Source organism: Ovis canadensis, chromosome 11, assembly GCF_042477335.2.
Source record: "Ovis canadensis isolate MfBH-ARS-UI-01 breed Bighorn chromosome 11, ARS-UI_OviCan_v2, whole genome shotgun sequence".
Classification (NCBI taxonomy): Eukaryota; Metazoa; Chordata; class Mammalia; order Artiodactyla; family Bovidae; genus Ovis; species Ovis canadensis.
The window spans coordinates 28,385,168-28,407,642 of NC_091255.1; the positions used below are offsets into that span (position 1 = coordinate 28,385,168).

General features: G+C 46.0%; 1 protein-coding gene and 1 long non-coding RNA gene across 2 annotated transcripts; one reads left to right on the forward strand and one right to left on the reverse strand.

Annotated features, from left to right (window-relative positions):
* Window positions 1-1,752: 1,752 nt before the first annotated feature.
* Window positions 1,753-13,885, reverse strand: LOC138414883 (uncharacterized). Its single transcript, XR_011247009.1, has 2 exons — window positions 12,140-13,885; window positions 1,753-2,760 (listed from the first exon to the last, which is right to left on the reverse strand). It is a non-coding gene; the product is annotated as an uncharacterized lncRNA (long non-coding RNA).
* Window positions 13,886-13,983: 98 nt separating this feature from the next.
* Window positions 13,984-22,467, forward strand: TMEM97 (transmembrane protein 97). Its single transcript, XM_069602954.1, has 3 exons — window positions 13,984-14,270; window positions 20,146-20,290; window positions 21,142-22,467. The coding sequence occupies exons 1-3, from the start codon at window positions 14,145-14,147 to the stop codon at window positions 21,399-21,401; spliced, it is 531 nt and encodes a 176-aa protein (XP_069459055.1). The 5' UTR covers window positions 13,984-14,144; the 3' UTR covers window positions 21,402-22,467.
* Window positions 22,468-22,475: the final 8 nt, after the last annotated feature.

The window sequence follows — 22,475 nt, forward strand, 5'->3', positions numbered from 1 at the left end:
TTCTTTTTGTTGTGCATGGGCATAGGCCTGTCTAGTAGAGCAGAAGTCTCTTTTTACCTGATCTAATTCAAGGTATTTTTTTGCCTGAAACCAGCATTCACCCTTGTAATAACAGTAATTTAGTTCGAAACTGTTGGCCCCTTTCAGAGATGAAATAGACAGGGGCCAAACAGGAGACCTAACAGGATGGTCATCTCTGGTCCCCGGAAACAGAAGGCAACATTTGGGGTGAGGGTTGCAGGGTCTGTGACCCTTTTGGATTGGTTGGTGGTGAGGCAACAGAGCTGTGTTCCAGGAATCTTGTGTTCAGTCTGAAGTTTTCATCTTTTACCTGGGTGGGGGCTCCAGTTCCATAGAAGAACTCAAAGATATTATGTTATGTATATTTTTTTGAGTAGGAACCAAGACCCTATCTGGAGGCTGTACCAACCTTTGACTGTTTTTTCTGTTTCTGTATCCCCTCCCTTCCCTGATTAGCAATTGTTTGAATCCACCCTTTGGAACTCAGGGAAGGTCAAAGAGGCTAAAAGAAGCCTATATCCTACAGACAAAAAATGGAGAACACAGAACAGTTCTGTACTCCAGAGCCCCACAGAGTCCTGCTCAGTTTTAATTTAGGGAACTGGGCAACTATGGCTGTGATAACTTCCTATCAAAATGGGGCATAGGACTGCCCCAGCTTGGAGAATAGACACTGAATTGTAAGTATTCCTGAGTTCCAAGTCCTAGATCTGAGTCTTGTATAATTAAAATCCTAATCCCTTGGTCTGCCATTTTGGTGTAACAGACCCAATTAGAAGTAGCTGGAGGAGGGATGACTGGAATTTTAATAGACAAAATAAATCTCATTTATTTTTAGAATAATAGGCCTGAAACCCAGTCTGGACCTGGCACTTGGGGGAGACTTGTAGCCAGGTAGCCAGTTGCCTAGTTTTACAAAAAGTAAGGTTGCAGTTACTAGCTTTCAGCAGACATTGTTTTGAGAATGGTGGCATTTAAGCCTGACACAACTCAGAAAACTCAACTGTTAGCAATACAACGTCTAATCTGAAATTACACCATAGTGTCACCTAGTTATATTCCAGGATGTCTGAACCATACCCACTCTATTTTGACTTTTTAACTGTAAAATTTTTTTTAATAGCCAAAGTTGATGTCACCACTAATGACATCAGTGCTCCTCTAGGTATGAAAAGATGTAAGAATTGGAACTCATAAAATCTTTTCTTGACAGGATCTAACTATCGGAAGACCTGTTCTGCCGATTTTTTCCAGAGCACAGCGTGCCTCATTCTTAATTTTAACCCTGAACTCTTTTCAGGGGCATTGAAAGTCAGCAGTTGCAGTGGCCATGATTTAATCTTTGTAGACGTAGATGGCAAGTCTCAGTTTTCAGTTGGCAGAGCCCTTTTTTGTTCATAAACTTGACCATGATTTTGAGTGGGGCATTTCATGACCATTTTATCTCATGGTGCTGAGAATGTCCATTCTCAGGTTTGGCAAAGATTTTGTTGATAAGCCACTCAATGTGTTGTTACTGGACTAGGCCATAAAACAGTATCCAAAATTTTCTGGACCACCTGTCTTACTAGCCTCTTGGTCCAGGAAAATACCTCCTCTTGTTGCTTTTTTCATATATAGAGTTACACTGTTACCATCATTGATCTCATATGGAACTATATATTATTTTATCAGAGGCCTCAGTCATACATTTGGCAGTGTAAGAAATAGCAATTTTGTAAAACAGGTGAATGTTTTACAAATAATATATTTGTTATGTTACAAATAACATAGCCAGAAGTATTAGTAAAGTCACAAGTAAGACTTAAGAGCTTTCATTAGATATGGCCCAGTATATCTCAGGTCATCTAACTTAGACTGCTCTGTAGAATCTTTATCTTTTCTATAAGGCACATAGTCCAGTTTTTTAGTGTTCCTAGACTGATTATCTTACAGTTCAGTTCAGTCGCTCAGTCCTGTCCGACTCTTTGCGACCCCATGAATCGCAGCATGCCAGGCCTCCCTGTTCATCACCATCTCCTGGAGTTCACTCAGACTCACGTCCATCAAGTCCGTGATGCCATCCAGCCATCTCATCCTCGGTCGTCCCCTTCTCCTCCTGCCCCCAATCCCTCCCAGCATCAGAGTCTTTTGCAATGAGTCAACTCTTCGCATGAGGTGGCCAAATTACTGGAGTTTCAGCTTCAGCATCATTCCTTCCAAAGAAATCCCAGGGTTGAGCTCCTTCAGAATGGACTGGTTGGATCTCCTTGCAGTCCAAGGGACTCTCAAGAGTCTTCTCCAACACCACAGTTCAAAAGCATCAATTCTTCGGTGCTCAGCCTTCTTCACTTCTTAGCACTAAGCGCCGGCAGCGGCGAGCTGGCGCACTAAGCACGGCTGAGAGGAGCTACTCCAGGTCCGAGGTCAGGGGCAGCGGCCTAGAGTGCCAGGCTGCGACAGCGCGGGAACGGCCAAGAGGAGCTACCCCGCGTCCGAGGTCAGGGGTGGCGGCTGGGAGGAGACACCCCGCATCCGAGGTCAGGGGTGGCAGCTGGGAGGAGCCACCCACGCCCGAGGCCAGGGCCTGCGGCCAGGAGGAGCATCCCGAGGAGCGGTGGCTGCCCAGGCACAGGAGGGCCTAGAGGACCCACGTTGAAGGTCAGGAACGGCGGTGGTAAGGAGATACCCCTCATCCGTGGTAAGGAGATACCCCTCATCCAAGGTAAGGAGCAGCGGCTGTGCTTTGCTGGAGCAGCCCTGAAGAGATACCGCACGCCCAAGTTAAGGGAAACCCAAGTAAGATGGTAGGTGTTCCAAGAGGGCATCAGAGGGCAGACACACTGAAACCATGCTCACAGAAAACTAGTCAATCTAATCACACTAGGACCACAGCCTTGTCTAACTCAGTGAAACCAAGCCATGCCTGCGGGGCAACCCAAAATGGGCGGGTCATGGTGGAGAGGTCTGACAGGGCGTGGTCCACTGGAGAAGGGAATGGCAAACCACTTCAGTATTCTTGCCTTGAGAACCCCATGAACAGTGTGAAAAGGCAAAATGGTAGGATACCAAAAGAGGAACTCCCCAGGTCTGTAGGTGCCCAATATGCTACTGGAGGTCAGTGGAGAAATAACTCCAGAAAGAATGAAGGGATGGAGCCACAGCAAAAACAATACCCAGTTGTGGATGTGACTGGTGATAGAAGCAAGGTCCAATGCTGTAAAGAGCAATATTGCATAGGAACCTGGAATGTCAGGTCCATGAATCAAGGCAAATTGGAAGTGGTCAAACAAGAGATGGCAAGAGTGAACGTCGACATTCTAGGAATCAGCGAACTAAAATGGACTGGAATGACTGAATTTAACTCAGATGACCATTATATCCACTACTGTGGGCAGGAATCCCTCAGAAGAAATGGAGTAGCTATCATGGTCAACCAAAGAGTCCAAAATGCAGTACTTGGATGCAATCTCAAAAACGACAGAATGATCTCTGTTCGTCTCCAAGGCAAACCATTCAATATCACAGTTATCCAAGTCTATGCCCCAACCAGTGACGCTGAAGAAGCTGAAGTTGAACGGTTTTATGATTATCTTTAGTATGCTTTAATTGTTTTCAACACAGAGGAGACTTTAAACCTAAATTACCATATCCTGGTGTTATCTATATAAATCTATCTCATAATTGTGGGAGATTTTTGTTGTTGTTGTTGAAACTTTTCTTGTTGCTCTGATTGAGCTTGAGTAATAGAAGAAAGCTCAAATTCATGGCCAGAGTCAGAGAAGAGATTATTAATTGGCCCAATGAGGGGATCCCATCTAGTAATATCATAGTGACCTGAATATGACTATAATTTTTTTTAAGTAAAGTTTTTCAGGGCCAACCATTTAGAGTCTTGTAGAGAATTTTGCAAAGGTAACCCAGAACTAGACACAGATAATTGGCCACAAACCCAACAACTGGATTGATTTTTAAAACTAGCATAGGATCAGGCCTATGATAGAAAAGCACTTGATTTATATGCAAAGGTCTAAGAAGTCAAGGAAACATTACAAATGATCATACGAATCAGGTCCAGCATCTTGGGGAAGCTGTCTACCTCTGATGTCATTGTGTTCTCACCCTGGTATAGTGTAGTTTCTCCTCTGTTTGAGCATCCTTTTAAGTGAGATCGGGTCAGCTATCTTCTCTATAGACCAATCCAGTGTAGGGGCCTTTGAAAGTGAGAATTAGTCTAAGAGTTAATTTTTCTTTAGTTTCATTGTGCATGAGCTAGTTAAGAGTACCTGATAAAAAAGTCCTTCCATCCAGATTGGAGACAGTCCCTTAAACTATGTCTTTTTTCAGTCCTGGTTGCAGGTCATGAGGCATCTGATCTTCATCCAAAGATAGATTACTAAGATAAGCTTCAGAAACAAATTTAGGGTGTTCTTTAAGAATTTAATTAAATTTTACATTAATATCACATAACAGCAAAGATCTATCTAAGAAATGAGTTTTACTATATGCAGACCTCCATTAACAAACTGGGATTTAACATTTATTGAGACATCTTTTTCTCCCTAAAATTACCCTCATTTTTATCAAATATAACCAAATTAAGCCTAGTTTGTTTGCAAAATAGATCTGTTTTCACTAATTTTGGTCTGATGATTTATATAACCATAATTGATCATAGCGGAGAAAGCAATGGCACCCCACTCCAGTACTCTTGCCTGGAAAGTCCCATGGATGGAGGAGCCTGGTGGGCTGCAGTCCATGGGGTTGCTAAGAGTCGGACACGACTGAAGCGACTTAGCAGCAGCAGCAGCAGCAGCAGCAGCAGCAGCAGCAGCAGCAATTGATCATAGACTTTTTATTTTGCTGAAACATTTATGGAGTCTCAGACTGAACTTTTAAAATAAAACAGGGCTGGGAAACTCACACCAAAGGCTTATCACAGATTTTGCCTAACAACTCTAAGTGAATTTTTTCTTTTTTAAGGTCTCAAAATTTCTTGAGATTTTTTGTACCTGTTAGTGAGATAACCTTCCTAATTCATTTCATAAACTTACTAGAAACCTAAAAGTTTCCAATTTTTGGAGGAGTCAGAGAGAAAATATAATTGTTTCATTTATAATGTATAATTTTACCAAATATTGTCATAATTAGAGAGGAAGGTTTTCTCTACCCCTGGAAAACATAAGATTTAAACCCGTAATTTTTCAGACAGAAACCATAAAAGTTATAAGCATATTCTCTGGTTTATTCAGTCCTTTTGTTAACTTTTGTGAAGTCATCAGGTTTTCCATTAGAATACCAGGACATATCAGAATGTTAAGAACTCCATATAATTTCTAGGATATCTGTATTAGTAATTTTACCATACATTATAACATAAGTGGATTTATTACTCATTTGATAATCTTCTTCATGTAATTTAACCAACCAAATAAGCATAGTTTAATATCTCTCTTTGGGATGTTTCAGGGGGCCTCTGAAGTTAGCTAGAGGTCAAAAGAACTTTAAAAGAATTTGATTTAGGAAATTTTATCAAAAAGATAAAAGAGTTTAGAACATTTGGTCAGATTTAGTTGATGGGTGTATCATTTAGCTTGTTGATATGTCACAATGGGTATAAACACCAAGGCTCAAGGTCTAGTGAAAGTCAGCTCTGCCATCTTGGACCTATTTGGCTCTAACCAGTTTTCTGATGGCTGTGTCATTCCTAACAAAATCCATTTACCTAACTGATTGTAATCCAATTTTAGAAAATCCTGATCATGCAGAACTCTTTTTAGTATTTTTCATATCTTTTTTTTTTAACTGAAAACATACTTTTTACTTTCCTTTAGCAACCAAGAACTAACTTTTATATTAGCATTTTATAGATTGGTGAGCATAAATACCAGTGATAATTTCTAAAACCCTTGCTTTCTTAGAACATTTTAGGATGGCACCAAACATTATTTACTTATAGTCCCAAATCTCTTAGTTTCTCTATAAAAGGAAATTAGTGTTTATAGTAAATGTTTCAAAATCTTATTTTACTTGGAAATGGCCTAACTAGTCAATAGACTTCTAACACTTAGCACACTTAGCACAACCCTTAGGAATTCAAGTTATGCCAATCTGGAGAGACTATTTTAGACAGATATTTTTAAAGAATAATTTTTTTAATAGAATTTATATAAAAGCTCATGTCTCATTTACATTTTTTTAGAAGTTTTTTCACTCGAGGTAATTTTCTTGTTGACAAATTTGTAACAGATATGATAATATTTAACTTATATTAAACCGAGGTACAATGAAAATATTTTGCTTAATGTTAATTACTCTAAGACATGTCTATATTAGATAGGTCAACAAACATTAATATCAGGTATTTAACACTGAATATTTACCAGTTCACATGAACCTGGAATTAATTTAGAATTATTTGATTTGTAAGCACTTACCTTTTTTAAGCCAATTAAATAGAGCTCATTTACAAATTAATCTCAAAAATATTATCCAGAGATAAAAACACACTGAGACATATTTAGACAGACACAATGCAAGATCTAACTTCATTTTCTAAGTTTAGTCATTAATTAGATATTATAATATGAATTTTACTAGTTTATAAAAAACAGAATAAAACTTTTAAAGGCTTTTTCCCATTTTTCCTCAGTGTCAGGGGTTAGAGATGGTCTAGATAGGTGTTCCTGAGAGCCCTGGTCTCAAGGCATAGGGAAAGAAAATCAAATTCTAACAAAATGGTGGCAGGTCTAAACCAAGTGGTGGCCAGACAAAGCAAAATGGGCATCAAAAATCACAACACAGAACACACAGTTAAAACACACACATATAAACCTGGCAGTCCTCATCAGACACACCCATAAATACAAGAATACAGTCTCTCAGAAAACCTATGGAGACACAGAACTTCAGATTCAAGTACTAACACTTTAAGGAAAACATCTCAGTGTTATGCCGAGTTCGAGTTCCCGAAACTGAGAGAATAAGACGTCCACAGCAATGCAAAAGCATAAAGGGGTTTTATTTCTAGCTCGAGCCAGGGCTCCCGTCTCATCTAGCACAGTGGAGTCTTGACGAGAGCCCCGAGCCCTGGGTTACAGCAGTATTTATAGGTTTAGGACGAAGACAGAGAGTTGGCAAGGGCTTATTGGCTGCAGGAGTTTTCTGGTCTTTACTGATTGGCCAGTTATCATCCCTCTGATTGGCCAGAGTTATCATCCCCGGAAGCCCCGGAAGCATGACTCAGGGATTATTTTTGGCCTAGTGTACCTCTCTGAGCCTGTCATGGCTCTGGTGAGGTTGTAACACTCACGTCTTCAAAGACTTCAAAGGGAGGAAAGGAAGCCAGGTTGAAAGAAGGGGGAGGAAGCAGGAGAGGGGAGCAAAAGGGGTGGCCTTACAGACATCTGCCACCTGCAGATACCCAGGCGTTATGAGACTTTTCCCTGGGCCTCCAGAGAAGGGAGGACTGGAACTCAGCCCTACCAGAAATCAGACCAGAACAGAACCAGAATTCGAGTTCTCTGCCAAGAGGAGGTCATCAGTCTCCAATCCTCAGCTCAGGCCAGGGCCCTTCGACCAGATTCCTGCATCCAGGACCGGGGGACTAGAAAAAAGGGGGAGGATAGGAAGGGTTAAGGAGAGGAAAGAGAGAGAGAAGGGGAGAGAGGTTAATAAAGTCTCTTGTTCCTTACCGGTCGGGGCACCCTGGCCAGTTGTCTGTGTCAGGAGGAGACCAGGGACAAAAGGGTCCCAGTTGCAGTCATTGGGTCTGGTCCATTGGCAGGCAAGCTGGCCCGAGTACCCCGAGTGGTCAGGATGTCAGTCTCAGCGAAGAAGAGTCCCCGCCAGAGTTGCCATTTGTTGCAGGAAGGCGGACCCCTTCCAGGGCCCGAAACTGGGCTCTTGTCTAACGCTCGGAAATGAATTGTCCGAGGAGACACATGTGCTGACAAAGCAAGAGATTTTATTGGGAAAGGGCACCCGGACGGAGAGCAGTAGGGTAAGGGAACCCAGGAGAACTGCTCTGCCGCGTGGCTCACAGTCTCGGGTTTTATGGTGATGGGATTAGTTTCTGGGTTGTCTTTGGCCAATCATTCTAATTCAGAGTCTTTCCTGGTGGCACACGCATTGCTCAGCCAAGATGGATGCTAGTGAGAGGGACTCTGGGACGGACACACAGTGTCTCCTTTTGACCTTTCCCAAACTCTTCCGGTTGGTGGTGGCTTATTAGTTCCATATTTCTTACCAGGATCTCCTGTCATAAAACAACTCATGCGAATGGTTACTAAAGGGCCTGGCCAGGGTGGGCAGTTCCAGTCAGCGTGCTTCCCCTAAGAGTAAAGACTGTTCATGGACCCTGAACTCTCCTCTTCCTCCTTCCCTGGCACAAGGCCAGAGTATATCCTCAGGCCCCTGGTGGGAAGACGTGGGCATCTGTCTAAATCCTCTCTGATGGAATGTGACGGGAAGAGCTGTGTACACTTCCAGGACTTAGGGTGTGTGTACACTAGGCCTTAGGGTGACCCATACACCCCCTGATGCTTCCTTTCCTCACTCACTAGAACCCACAGCTACCCGGCCTTGACCACAAAGGCGGCAATGCCTTAGAGCAGGCGTCAGTAAACTACAACAGCCACAAGCCAAATCAGGCCCAATGCCTGGTTTCATAAATAAAGTTTTACTGGAACACAGCCAGGCTCACTCGTGTACACGTGGCCTATTGCTGTTCCTATACAACAAATGGCGGAGTTGAGTAGCTGAGACAGAGATGAGCCCAGAGACACTAAAATATGGTCTGTTTATAGCAAACATTTGCCAACCATTGTTCTTATGTATACAGTAGGCACTCCATAAGTGAAAAATATTAACTTTCATTAAATGGGCCCCACTACTTCCACCACCAAATGTACTTGAGACACACCTATCTTGATACTTCCAGCCCTTTCCTTTGTTAACTACTAAAGTACCAGAAATACATGATATAGTGACAAATACTAATATCTTGCTTCCAGCCTCCCCAGCTCCCAACCCCCACATCAGTCCACCCTGCACACACAGGGGCCAGAGGAATCCTCCTGGAACACTATTGTAATCCCACCTACCTGTATCCCTGCTGCCTTGATATCAAATCAAAAGACTTACTACACTTAGCTTGCCAGCCCCAGTAACCTCTCTCCCCCAAATCAAACTTAACCCCAGTCCTACCTGAGAGCCAGTGCTGGGACCAGGTGAGGTGAGTGAGACACCTCAGGCACACAATTTGGATGGGCACCCAGTCAGTCATCGGAACAGATAATATTTTAATGCAGTATTTTAAAAAAATCAACATGAACGCAAAAAGAGTTACAAACAACAAAAGACCGAAATTTTAAACAAGTCTTTCAGAATTAACCTCCACCTGCTCTGCATGAGTTTACAGTTTCTTTGACACAAAAAAGGAGGTAATCAGGGGCCAGCTGCCCTCTGCCCAGGTAAAACCCACGGATCTGCAGAGATCCTTCTGAATCTCACCCCCCAACTCCATAACCCAGCCTCCTTGCTCTGCTTCCAGTACTGACAGAATCTTAGCTCTTACTAATGGAAGACATAATGTTTTAGCTTTGAGGTGTGGAGCCCCCTGCTGACTCTAGAGCCAGGTCTAATCGCTCTCCATTAGCAGCAGAACCTCTTGACATTTGCTGTGTCTGTATCCTGCCATCAGTCGGCTGTTCTTACACCCAGTGATCCAACCCTTCACAGTTACACTGGGTGACCGTCTCTGTCTCAGTGGACAGAGGAGCCTCACTGTTACATGTAGTTCACTCAACAATGACCCCGGCTTTTAGTAAAAGAAAGATGCCGGTCGCACCGTCTTTGTGGTCCAGGAACCCAGACTCTAGCAGGAAAGGTGCAGACAGGTACTCAGATCGGTGAAAACAATCAGTGAAAAGAGCAAACTTGTCAGAGGCAGTGCTGCAGAGGCGCAGAGACAGCAGCGACCCCCACTCAGAGGCAGTCAGGGCAGGGGGCCATTGGGCCTTAAAACAACTAGGGATGGAGGCTGGGTTGGGGTGAAGAGGGTGGGAGCATTTTAAGGAGAGGGAAGAGTGAAACAAAAGCAGAGAGAGTGTCAACTATAAATTGGCACTTGCCATGGGCACTTGCCATCTACTTCTAAGGATTAAACCACGTGCTGCAATAGCTGATTTTCAACACCCATGACAAGAGTCCAGGGTGGAGAACAGAAAGGAGGCACTCTGTGCTGGGGAAGAGAAACTGGCAGGACAGGTCTTCAGATAAGATATTTTCAGGAGTCAACTTTATGAGCCCAATCCTTGTATCTCCTCCTCCTATCTAGTAAAGCACTAAAATTGTTCGTGGGGACGACTGTTCCTCATGACTAGCAAAAGCTTCACAAAACTAGAAGTAAGTTTCTGGAAAAATGTGTGTTTCATTGCATGTATTCCTCCTTCACCAATATCATATACAGACTGACCTGTCCCTCGCTGCCTCTTTGGAGCAGCTTCTCAGGAGCTATCTGAGGTGCTGTCTCCCAGGCTGCAGTCCTCATTTTGCATTTTCCAATAAAACTTAACTCACAGATCTCACACTGCGCATTTAAGGCGACAAGAGGAAAGGGACTTGCATAGTTGCTGCTCAGGAGGCAGGTGGCAGGTCTAGCTCGGACCTTCTCTAAGTGCCTTTTAGCTGGAGTTACAAGACTAGAATTCTTTTCCCACCACTGTGAGGGTCCATTGTCCAGCTAGCAGTGTTTGTCTTATCACAATATGAATAATTTCCAAAAGGTCATCACCTCTTCTCACTCACAACGGGGAAGCTGCTCAGAACTTTCTTTCTTTTTTTTTTTTAAGTCATTCTTTTACTCAACATTTGCTTTGGGTAAGAATCTGTTATTAGCTGTGTCCTCCTCCCCAGGGCCATTCACCTTCTATGCCTTCTCTGACCGTCTCAAGCTTTGGCACCCCTACTACAGGAATTCCAAGCTGAACACAGCAGCTGGACAGAAGTGCCTGGCCTTGAAAATCTTTATCTACAGATAAGAAGCTTGGCTGAGTGAGATGCTTTCAGAGGAACAGTGACTTTAACAGCTGCACACTTCCCACATTCCCTGGGCAAACCCCAGCTTAGGGACCCCCAACCCCCTTTCCCCAGCGAGCAGTTAGTCTGCATGGAGTACAGCTTAACAGGTGTTAGCCATTCCTGCCGGTGCGGGGGAGGGGGTCTGTGCAAGAGGGCTCCTGCCTGCCCCTAGAGGCCCCAGGAACGCCAGAACCTTGTGTTCTGATCATGTTTATCCCTTGTTCACCACCAAGGAAGGACCTCCCTGACAGCTCAGTTGGTAAAGAATCCGCCTGCAATTCAGGAGACGCCGGTTCGATTCCTGGGTCGGGAAGATCCCCTGGAGAAGGAATAGGCTACCCACTCCATTATTCTGGCCTGGAGATCCCATGGACACGATTGAGCGACTTTCACTTCACTTCACTTCACCACCAAGGAGGAAATCTCCACTCCTCTCCTGCTGTGCCCTCTCCTCCACCCAGTTCTGTTTCTCCTCCCCAGTAAACACCCACTCCTAACTAGAGCCCAAACCCCTCTACTATGGGGCTCACAAAGCCCTCCACACCCTCAGCCCTCACCTCCTGCAGTAACTGACACCTGGCTCCCCGCCCCTGAGATTTGGGCTCTCCCACAGCCCGACCCTGGAGAAGGCAATGGCACCTCACTCCAGTACTCTTGCCTGGAAAATCCCACGGACGGAGGAACCTGGTAGGCTGCAGTCCATGGGGTTGCTAAGAGTTGGACATGACTGAGTGACTTTACTTTCACTTTTCTCTTTCATGCATTGGAGAAGGAAATGGCAACCCACTCCAGTGTTCTTGCCTGGAGAATCCCAGGGATGAGGGAGCCTGGTGGGCTGCCATCTATGGGGTTGCACAGAGTTGGACACGACTAAAGCGACTTAGCAGCAGCACAGCCCACCCCGGCACAGGTTGTTCACTTTCTCACACTCACACATTCTCACACAGAGTTCAAGGTCAGGAGGTGGGGTCACCAGTTTCCCTACTCCCCAAGGCCACCTCCACACCATTTCCCCTCCGCTCTCTGAGGTTCAAGCCAGACCTCAGCCCATGCTCACCTCCTTCCTCGCCACTCCCCTTACACGCTGAGCCTATGGCCTTGGGCTCGCAGTGGCCTCTGTGGTCAATCCACCCCACGCTCTGGGCTCTCTGTTCCGTGATCTCCGAACACCTTCCCCTCCACTCCATTTCAGCCAGATTCCCTGGGGCAGAACCTCCTCCTGATACCCAGAACCCAGACATTGTACCACTTGTTCTGCTCGCCCATCCTTCAGGCCCATTCGTCCAGTTTCTCCCACCGCATTAGCAGTCATGCCTATGCAAAGCCTCAAATTCGTGCACTTCTCCAGTTTCTCCCAGTCTACCAGCCCCTTCTGGCCTTACATCACCCACTCCCTATCCTGTTCGAAGTGCGTGCTCCATCTCTTCAATCACTCTCTTGTTCAACTCCTCAACATCAACGCTGTCTTTCCTAACTTTCACCCCAACAGCCTTTTTCTGTGTAGCCCTCACAACGGAGCAAAGCACACAGCCTGGGAGAGGCCCCCAGATCAATGGCCACACATCTCAGCGGGGTCCTCGAAGCTGACCACCGTTTCTCTGTCCTCGTGCTCCACCCTGGGGAGCACACTGCACCTCTGACCTAACCCTGATCCATTCTCTCCAACTCCTGTCTGGACAACCTCTCCCCCGACCCAGAGACTTCAAGCATCTAGACACATGACAGTGCTCTGGTCTCTCTTCTCTGAAAAGAAGATAAATCAGTCTTCTCTTGAGCACATTTCCCTCCACCTCCTGCCCCGGCTTTCTCCTCCAGTTCGTAATCATATCTAAATCCCTACCTCCATTTCCTTACCTCCTGGCTCCTTGCCGGCCTGTCATCATCCGGCTCCTGCCTCCAACAACCACAGCTGCTCTCACAAGTCACAGGCGGGTACCACTTAGTGTTCGGAGACAGCAGAACCCCTCCCCCCCCTTCCCTGTGTTTCTGAGACATCACACTCTTGCTGTCTACCTGTATATCTCAGCCCCCTCCTCCCCTGACCCCTGAGGTCATCCAAGATCTCTCACAGGTCTTGTGCTCTCACAATTTCCACGTCCAACAAACACAGATGCCTCACAAATCCACATCTTCAGACGTGTTCACCTAACTGCCTCCTGGACTTTTCCACTCATGCTGCAGATTCTGCTCAGTAACAACATGGCCACAACCAAATTATCTTTCTCTTCGACTCACTTCTCTATGTCCCTCTTCTCAGTGATTGGGTGCCCCAACCTGTCCTGTTCCAGGGCAGACCCAGGTCCAGTATGTAATTAAAGATCAATATTCGCGCGGCCTGAAAACGAACCCTTGAGCCTCCCTTATTCTCCACAGCGAATCACCAAGATCTGGCAATTTTACCTCCTCCTATATCACCGTGCTTCTTTCTGAACTGAGGCTGGCTGCCTCCTACACCTCCTTCAGAAAGCTTCCGGTACCCTCAACTCCGGCAGGCCAGGGATCTTGCCCCCTGTTCCCAGGCCCGGGACTGCTGCCACGGCACGGACCACCACCACGCAATGTCCAGCCGGCCCTGGTGGGTGAGACCCCACTGCACTGGGCGCTCCATCCCCGTTAAGTCCCCACGGCCCGGCACAAAGGAGCCGCCCGGCAAGCACTAAACGGATGGAGTGAAGGAACGGAAGAGTAATAATGAGTGAAAGGGCCACGGAGGGGAAACGCCGCGAAGCCAAGCGCGCACGCGGCCGCGGAGAGAAGGCCGCCGGGTAGCGCTGCGGTGTGCGACCCGGACGCCCCGAGACGCCCCGAGACGCCCCGGACAGCCCCGCCCCCGCCTCACGCGGCGCTCCTCGCAACCAATGGGAACTGTCCCCGGGCCGCCTCTGCGGACGCTCCCGGCCCGCGCGCGGCTTCTCAGCCAATGGGAGCAGCCGGCGTCGCCCTCGCGGCGGGGCGGGACGGGGCGGGGCGCGGGGGCCCGGGACCTCTCAGGCGCGGCGCTTTCCCGACGTAGTGTTCCGGTGAGTGTCGTCTCGGCTCCCGCTCAGCCCAACCGACGGACGATGGGGACTCTGGGCGCCCGGCGCGGCCTGGAGTGGTTGCTGGGCTTCTACTTCCTCTCCCACATCCCCATCACCCTGCTCATGGACCTGCAGGGGGTTCTGCCACGCGATCTCTACCCCGTCGAGGTGAGGGCGCCTTCGGTCCCGGTCGCCGGGGTTGGGGTCCCTCGTCGCAGCGGTTGCCCCAGCGTCCCGACCATTACGTCGCCTCCTCGCCCACTTTCTCTCCCACTTTCCTTGGGTTCCGCCGGCGCTCTTTACCTCGACATCTTGGGCTTTTCTTTGTTTCTCCCGGCGGCTTCTCCCAGGCTTCAGGGGGGAAACACCTTGCCCCCTTTGAAGACAGTTCTCTCTCTCTTTTTTTTAAAGACTCTCATACCCCAGCTCTAGTCAGTTGTCCGTATTTGAGGGAAAGGGTCTGGATGAATGGGCTTCCCAGGTTGGCTCAGTGGGTAAAGAATCCGCCTGCCAGTGCAAGAGATGCAGGAGACATGGGTTTGATTCCTGGGTCGGGAAGGTCCTCTGGAGGAGGAAATGGCAATCCACTCCAGTATTCTCGCCTGGAAAATCCCAGGGACAGGGGAACTTGGTGGGCTACAGTCGCTGAGTCCGACGCCACTGGGCGCGCACACACACACAGAGTGGATGAACCAGTGTCTAAATTACATGTGGAATTGGTTTTAAAGTTGTGTTTCCTGGGAGGACTTTAAAAATACCGACTAATCCCAAAGAAATATCGTGCACGTAGAGTTAGATGCGTCTATAAAGAAATTGGCAGAGAATGTCTTAATTTCAAGATTAGGATCCTGCAACTTCAAAATCTCTGAAGTAAATTAAGGATACCTTGCAAATAGGGCCTTTTTAAAAATTGTGTTTGAATAGGAATGATCATCTGAGTAGAAATACAGGCAAAGGCCCCATTTCCTGGTTGTTGGAGAACACGCTTTAAACTTTGTTTTAAATGCTTTTGATTTTTTCAGATTAATTTTCATGCTGGACCCTATAACCTACTATCATGGAATTCCAGTCCTCAGTTCTACCCTTCTCCAGTTTGTCAGCAGAACTATAGGCAAGCCTGACTTGTCTACCTAAAGATGATTTTGCCTCTGTTTCTCCTTAAATGCTTTTTCTCTGCAAAGCGGGGGTTCTTAACCTGAGGCCCATGAACCCCTCATGGGGTATGCGGAATTGTGTATGTCCTGTGCTCTCCATAGCTTCCATCAACTTTTTCAGGGGTCTGACCCTACTAAAAAGGTTAAGAGCCACTGCTCAACAATATACCCCCACTCCAGTCTGGTTTGTTTCTAGCCCCAAGCGTAACTAGGAAGATCTCTGACCTTCCTTTTCCTGGGAAAAGTGTAGGCTGTGTGTGGCAAGACTTCATTGGACTGAAGTCTGGGGATTTGGTTCTTTTAAGAACCTCTTGAGCACCTTGCGCAAGTCAGGGCTCTTCAACTGTTAAGAGAGAGTTGAGTAAAATCACAAGCTCAAACATATACAAGGTGTATTAGTTTCTACTTGCTTCTGCAGCAAGTTACAAAAATAAAGTGGCTTAAAACAACACGAATTTGTTCTCTTTTAGTTTGGGAGGTCAGAAGTTTGCAATGAGTCTTGCAGGCCTGATTCCTTCTGAAAGTCTTGGTGGAAGATCTGTTCCTGGCCTCTTCCAGTTTCTGGTGGCTGCAGGTGTTCTTGGCTCGTGGCCACATCACATCAATCTCCGCCTCTGTCTTTACTTTGTTTTCTTTAGTTCAATCTCCCTCTGCCCGACGTTTGTAAGAACACTTGTCACTACATTTAGGGCTCACCAGATAACCAGGATGGTCTACCCATTTCATGATCCAGAACTTTAACCACATCTGCAAAGTCACTTTTGCCAAATGGGGTTACATTCATACATGCTAGTATGATTAAGATTATTCAGCCAGCCTACTGCCTAGGCCCAGGTGGTACATGATCTTGGCCAACAGAACTCAGGCAGGCTGCCTGTTTACGGTCTCACGTGTTATGAGTCCCTTTACTCCTGGCCAGTTACATTACTCCAGGTAGCTAGCCTTTCTGGACCGAACAGCTGTTAGTTTCTCTCTCTCTCTCTTGTTTAAATTGGATGTGGACTGTTTTTGAAGTCTTTATTGACTTTGTTACAGTACTGCTCCTGTTGCATAGATTTGGTTTTTTGGCCTAGAGGCATGTGAGGTCTTGGCTCCCTGTCCAGGGTTCAAACCCACATCCTCTGCATTGAAAGGCGAGGCCTTAACCACTGGACTGTGCCAGGGAAATCCCTTCCTTATCTTTTCTGAATGTGCCATTCCCACAAGACCTTGCTCACAAAATACAATTAAAATTTGTTCAAAATCATAAAGACCCCATTTAAACTTACATATTTGATTTGGTAAAGTTTTCTTAGCTTTATTTTTTTCAGTTGACTTATTGTCGAAGGTCAAGGGCCAAAGCAGGCCATATCTGACCAGAAAAACTCTGTGTCTCTATCTCTGATGTTATTTAAAGGCCTTAGCTGTACCGGGGTATCTCGGCTTTGAAGGCCTGTGTCTGTAATCACCTTTGTTGCTTTGGGGTGGGCAATGATGGATGTGTTTCTTCCATATGGGAAAATAATAATAATAAAAGCCTTGAGTTATTTTCAGATTCTCCTTGAAAAAGATGCCAAATTTTAACATCTGTTGTGTTTTTTCCTCCCTAAAGAAAAGAAATTTTCTCCTCGAACTAAAAAGCTTGTAGAGATCACATAATGGTTAGACTGAAATTTGCAAATATCTTTCTTGGTTTGAACCAGATCAACTCTTAGGAAAAAACTCTGTGAAACAGTAAGAATTCAGTTTGGATTAAGACTTGGAGAGGATGGAAGCATTTTGTGATATCATTTGCATCTGGGTACCATTGGAGATGGAGAAGGTGATGGCACCCCACTCCAGTACTCTTGCCTAGAAAATCCCATGGACGGAAGAGCCTGGTAGGCTGCAGTCCATGGGGTCACGAAGAGTCGGACATGACTGAGCGACTTCACTTTGACTTTTCACTTTCATGCACTGGAGAAGGAAATGGCAACGCCGTCTATGGGGTCGCACAGAATCGGACACGACTGAAGCGACTTCGCAGCAGCAGCAGCATTGCTTCTATTAAAATAAGGGAAAAACAGGTGAGCATCTAGGCCTGAAATCAGCCTGTGTGCTCATTCTAAGTTTAGAGGAGTGCAAGACCGTTCAGTAGCAGCTCTGGTCTAGAAATCCATGTGCGTAGGCCAGGTGAATATTTTAATGGGTAACAGTGGTAAGTTGAGTCAAACATGAGTCAGCTATGGAAACAGTTTTATTACCTTTTTGGGGAATAATCAATGACTAGTTGCATGCTGAGATTTAGTAAGATTAAACTGAATTCCAAGTCCTTATTAATTATTTTCAAGTAATCTTAGCATTTGCTGTGTGCTAGCCATTGTTCTAGTCAAGGCTATGGTTTTTCCAGTGGTCATGTATGGATGTGAGAGTTGGACTGTGAAGAAGGCTGAGCGCCGAAGAATTGATGCTTTTGAACTGTGATGTTGGAGAAGACTCTTGAGAGTCCCTTGGACTGCAAGGAGATCCAACCAGTCCATTCTGAAGGAGATCAACCCTGGGATTTCTTTGGAGGGAATGATGCTAAAGCTGAAACTCCGGTACTTTGGCCACCTCATGCGAAGAGTTGCAATGAGGTCTCATTGCAAAAGACTCTGATGCTGGGAGGGATTGGGGGCAGGAGGAGAAGGGGACGACTGAGGATGAGATGGCTGGATGGCATCACTGACTCGATGGACGTGCATCTGAGTGAACTCTGGAAGTTGGTGATGGACAGGGAGGCCTGGCGTGCTGCAATTCATGGGGTCGCAAAGAGTCGGACACGACTGAGCGACTCAACTGAACTGAACTGAGCCATTGTTCTAGGACTATAAGTATTAACTGCTTTTATCTTACCAACAATGAGGTAGGTACTATAATTAGGTAACCAGCTTAGTGAGATTTAAGTGCTTTGCTCAGGCACTCTGCCCCCAGCCAGGTACCATGCTCTTCGCTCTGCTTGGGGGTTAAGGGTGTTGACCCTCCAAACAGTTGAAAATCCACTTATAACTTACAGTCAGCCCTTGGTACTCACGCTCCTCCCTATCCTGATTCACCAGCCACTGACTGACCATGTAGCATTCACTGTTGAAAAAAATCCTTGTACACGTGTGTGCAGGTACACGTGTACCTGCACAGCTCAAACCCATGTTGTTCAAGGGTCAACTGTATTTTAAATTTTGCTATTATCATTCTGAACCTCTTAGAAATGACAAATTTCTTGTACAAATCTGCCTGGATTTATGAAATAAGTGGATCTGAGAGAATGAATACTAATTAAGTAGAAGGTGAAGTTCAAATGAATCAGAATGCCTTTAAATTTTGTTGTAAATCTTTTAAAATAGGTCTGTCCCTCCAATTTTTTTTTAATTAAATCTAGAAAGCAAAAGAGGATCTTACAAAAACATTTAGTCCAAGTTGCTTGTTTTATAGATGAGAAAACAGAGTCCAGGAGAGATGCAGGGATTTAACCTTGATGAATATTTCCTACCACATTACTATCCTGAAAAGTGCTTAGGAAGAAGCTAAGGATATTTCCATAAATTTAAGTTTCAAGTCAAATACAAATTCAAGATCACTTGGTCAATAAATTGGCTATCTAGCTGAGGCCCTTCTGTCATTAATTATACTAAGTGTGTGTTCCTGGATAAATATCCAGGAACAAATGCTTAAAGGTCACTCGCAGCAAAGAGGCCTCTTATTTCACAATAGTGAGTCTTTAGATTAAAAGTTAACAGGAAAAGTATCTTTGGATTTTCCACTGTAAGCCAGATTCCTAGCTTGGAAGTTGTCTTATAATATCAAGGCACCATCTCCAGAAGGTTGAATGCCACAGACCTTCAGTAGTCTCTCTGGGGAGAGCCCTAGGCTTTGGGCTAGGAGTACAAAAGGGGCAACCTCAGACCCCCTTGCTGCCTCCCCCACTCCCCCACATGGATCTGCCTCTTTCGTTTTGGCAGTGTTATCACGAAGGAGGGGCCCATGCTAGCACTGAGGCCACTCACAAAGCTATAGTCTGTTTCTCTACAAATATCCTACAGATCTCCCAAGAAAACCAAACAAAACCTTTTAAACTAGGGGAGTTAAGAATGAAGAGGAATTTGCGATTTGGGGATTATTTAAATTGTCTAAAACTGCATCTTCACAGAGGTTAGATTTACCTTCTTTCCGTCCACCCCCTACCCCGCCAAAAAAAAAAATTCATTTCTGTACTTGAGGAAATCTGGCCCTTGGAGGTTGGTGTGCAGTTGCCGTTGTGAAAAGACAAACCTCAGGATGGTTTTCATATCATTTCTTTATAAAGAAGGAGACTGTTAGCCAATACACCCTGTTTGTGTGTTCAGCAAACTAAGAGCCTACTAAGTGCCACTCAGTGTTGCTCTTGACAGGCAACACCTGGATGTATGTTATCACAGGTAAATTCTGGGCAGCACACAGGGGCTGGAAGAGCTGAGAAAAGCTGCTGGCGAAGGTACATTTGAGTTAGAGCTTGTGTGTGTGTGCTAAGTCACTTCAGTTGTGTCCGACTCCCATGGACTGTAGTCCACCAGGCTCCTCTGTCTATGGAATTCCCCAGGCAAGAATATTGGAGTATGTTGCCGTTTCCTACTCAGGAGATCTTCCTGACCCAGGGAGTGAACCCGTGTCTCTTACATCTCCTGCATTGGCAGGTGGGTTCTTTACCACTAGTGCCACCTGGGAGAGCTTGTGAGTTTTAATTAAATGACCATCTAGGCTGCACCACTGAAGCCAGCCGTGAGTGCTGCTGGCCCACCAGCTGTGACTCTGCTGCCCAGGGGGCTGGGTGATCAGAGGCACGTCCAGAGGGTTGGAGCTGCGGAAGCCAGTCCTCCCAGGTGGCTGTACTCACCGTATTCCTCATCTTTTCCCAGCTGAGAAACCTGCAGCAGTGGTATATCGAGGAGTTCAAAGACCCTCTGCTCCAGAACCCCCCGGTGTGGTTCAAGTCCTTCCTGTTCTGCGAGCTTGTGTTTCAGCTGCCTTTCTTTCCCATCGCAGCATATGCCTTCTTCAAAGGTAAATGGAGAAATCCCATTTTTGCTCTGGGACCAGGTCTCAGAAGTCTTTGGGGAAAGTTCCACCAAGGAAGGGGAATGGTCTCTGGAGGATGTGTGAGGGTGATACAGGAGTGGGAACGGTCAGGATCGATCTTGTGAAGGGACACCAGTGTGGCTCAGGATAGTGTCTAGGGTCAGTGCGGCTGCAGGACTGCCTCAGTCAACTGGAAATCTCGCACACATGCCACCTGAGGCTACTTTACCGACTGAACTTCTTCCCTTTTATTGTTTTCCTAGCATTTTTTGTTTTGGCTTTTATTTTTCTGCTTTGGGTAGTATACTGGCTTATAAGCAGTAGCAGCAAGTTATCCCTAAGTGGCCTGACTTCTCACTTAAAGATTCTTCCAGTGTCCCCATATGACTATTGTTTATAAAAAGAAGGTGGCCATACCAGTGTTCATTGTAAATAAACTTATACAGGTTATTTCCCACTGGAGCCCTCAAATCCATGTCTTGGCAGAATCTGTTGATTCTTCTTATCCATATGTACTTAGCAGAGAGATGCTGCTGGCAGAGCTGCCTGCGCCCCACCCACTGTATCTGAGACCAGCTGAGTTTACCTTCTAATGGCCATTCTACTGCCCCAGGGTTTTTCTGATTCCGACTCCACCCGTGTTCTTTGGCAGTCGGTGCTAGGGCCCCAGCTGTCACATAAGGACTGCACGTTGGACGCTATTTGTTTTCCATTTGTTTCCACTTGGAAAAGGAGGTAGAATGCCTGAACGGAAGGGAGCAGGGTGGAGGGTGTGGCGGGCTCCCAGGAGCCATGAGCAGGTCTCACCCGGCTCTTTCTCCCCTCGCTGACCTCAGGAGGCTGCAAGTGGATCCGCATCCCTGCCATCATCTACTCGGTTCACACCATGACAACTCTGATTCCCATCCTCTCTACGGTGCTACTCGACGATTTCTCCAAAGCCAGTCGTTTCAGAGGACAAGGACCTAAGACTTTCCAGGAACGACTATTCCTGATAGCTGTCTATATCCCCTACTTTCTCATCCCTCTTATACTTCTGCTTTTCATGGTGCGGAACCCCTATTACAAGTCTGAGGAGAAAAGAAAGAAAAAATGAAAGAAATGCCCCCAGGTCCAGGGGAGAGGTGACCACTGGGCAGTTTCCTGTTGGACCCAGTACCAGAACAGTGCTCAGAACCCATGCTTTCAGTAGAATCTGAACCATACCAGCAGTAACACACATGAGCAAGACCCTGGCAGGAGGCACACCAAACCCTCACCTTCCAAGGGCTTTGACACAGACTGACTGATCACCTGAGGACGGGCAGAGGGGTGTGGGCTAGGTGATAGGAAGTGGTGCCAAAGGTCTCCTCAGCGTGTCCCCAGGTGCCACTGCAAGATTACTCTAAGCAGAACCAGACCAGAAATTAGATAAACTTCCAAGAAACATGGCCTGCTTGGCATGTTCGTGAGTCATTCGGCTCACAGGATACATGTGACTAAAACTATGACTCATGAGTCTACAGAATATCACTGATGAGCAAAATTCAGTTTGAAATTACACCTCTCTACTATTCATTAAAAATTGTTTCCTTGCCCTTCCCCCTAGGTAGGCGTGAAGTATTCTGTAAGAGGTTATAAATTTAGTTTTAAGATTCAACCTTGGCATGACTTTCAGTTGGAAATGGGTCAAACTGGAAGGTATATTGTTTCTGTCCTAAAACCGGTCATCCCAGGAGAAGAGAATTTTTAAAGTCTCCTTGTTCATTCTCTTTCTAAACCTTAGTCTTCCGTTAGTTTTTACAGACCACATGGGTTCCTTTACTCTGAGGTCTGGTGTCTCAGGCCTGAGCTGGAGGAATGCTTCCTACTGGATAACTTCATCCTACCAAATAGTTTCATAATTGTTTGTCCTGTACCCAGTTGGGGTAGGGGTGGGGGGCTGGCCATGACAGGTCCAGTGTGTGCAGATAAGGGCTCTTTATTTGGTATCCTGATAGCTTTAAGTTCATACTCGAGGCCGACTCAGAAAGACTTGTGAACGCACAGGGAAAACGGTAGATGCTGGTCCTGGTTAATTCCCCCTTCTTGTCTATTTTGCTTACAAGCCCTAATGATCTGATTTTGGGGGAATATCATCTGACTCGTGTGTCTGGTCAAAATAAAGGTAGCTGCTGACCACTGCCTGGTT

What these genes read in the sequence shown, in the direction of transcription:
- TMEM97 (XM_069602954.1), top strand. Translation starts at nt 14,145, where the DNA reads ATGGGGACTCTGGGCGCCCGGCGCGGCCTGGAGTGGTTGCTGGGCTTC. An exon ending in GCGATCTCTACCCCGTCGAG is followed by an intron (nt 14,271 to 20,145) that starts GTGAGGGCGCCT and finishes ATCTTTTCCCAG; the next exon opens with CTGAGAAACCTGCAGCAGTG. An exon ending in AGCATATGCCTTCTTCAAAG is followed by an intron (nt 20,291 to 21,141) that starts GTAAATGGAGAA and finishes CGCTGACCTCAG; the next exon opens with GAGGCTGCAAGTGGATCCGC.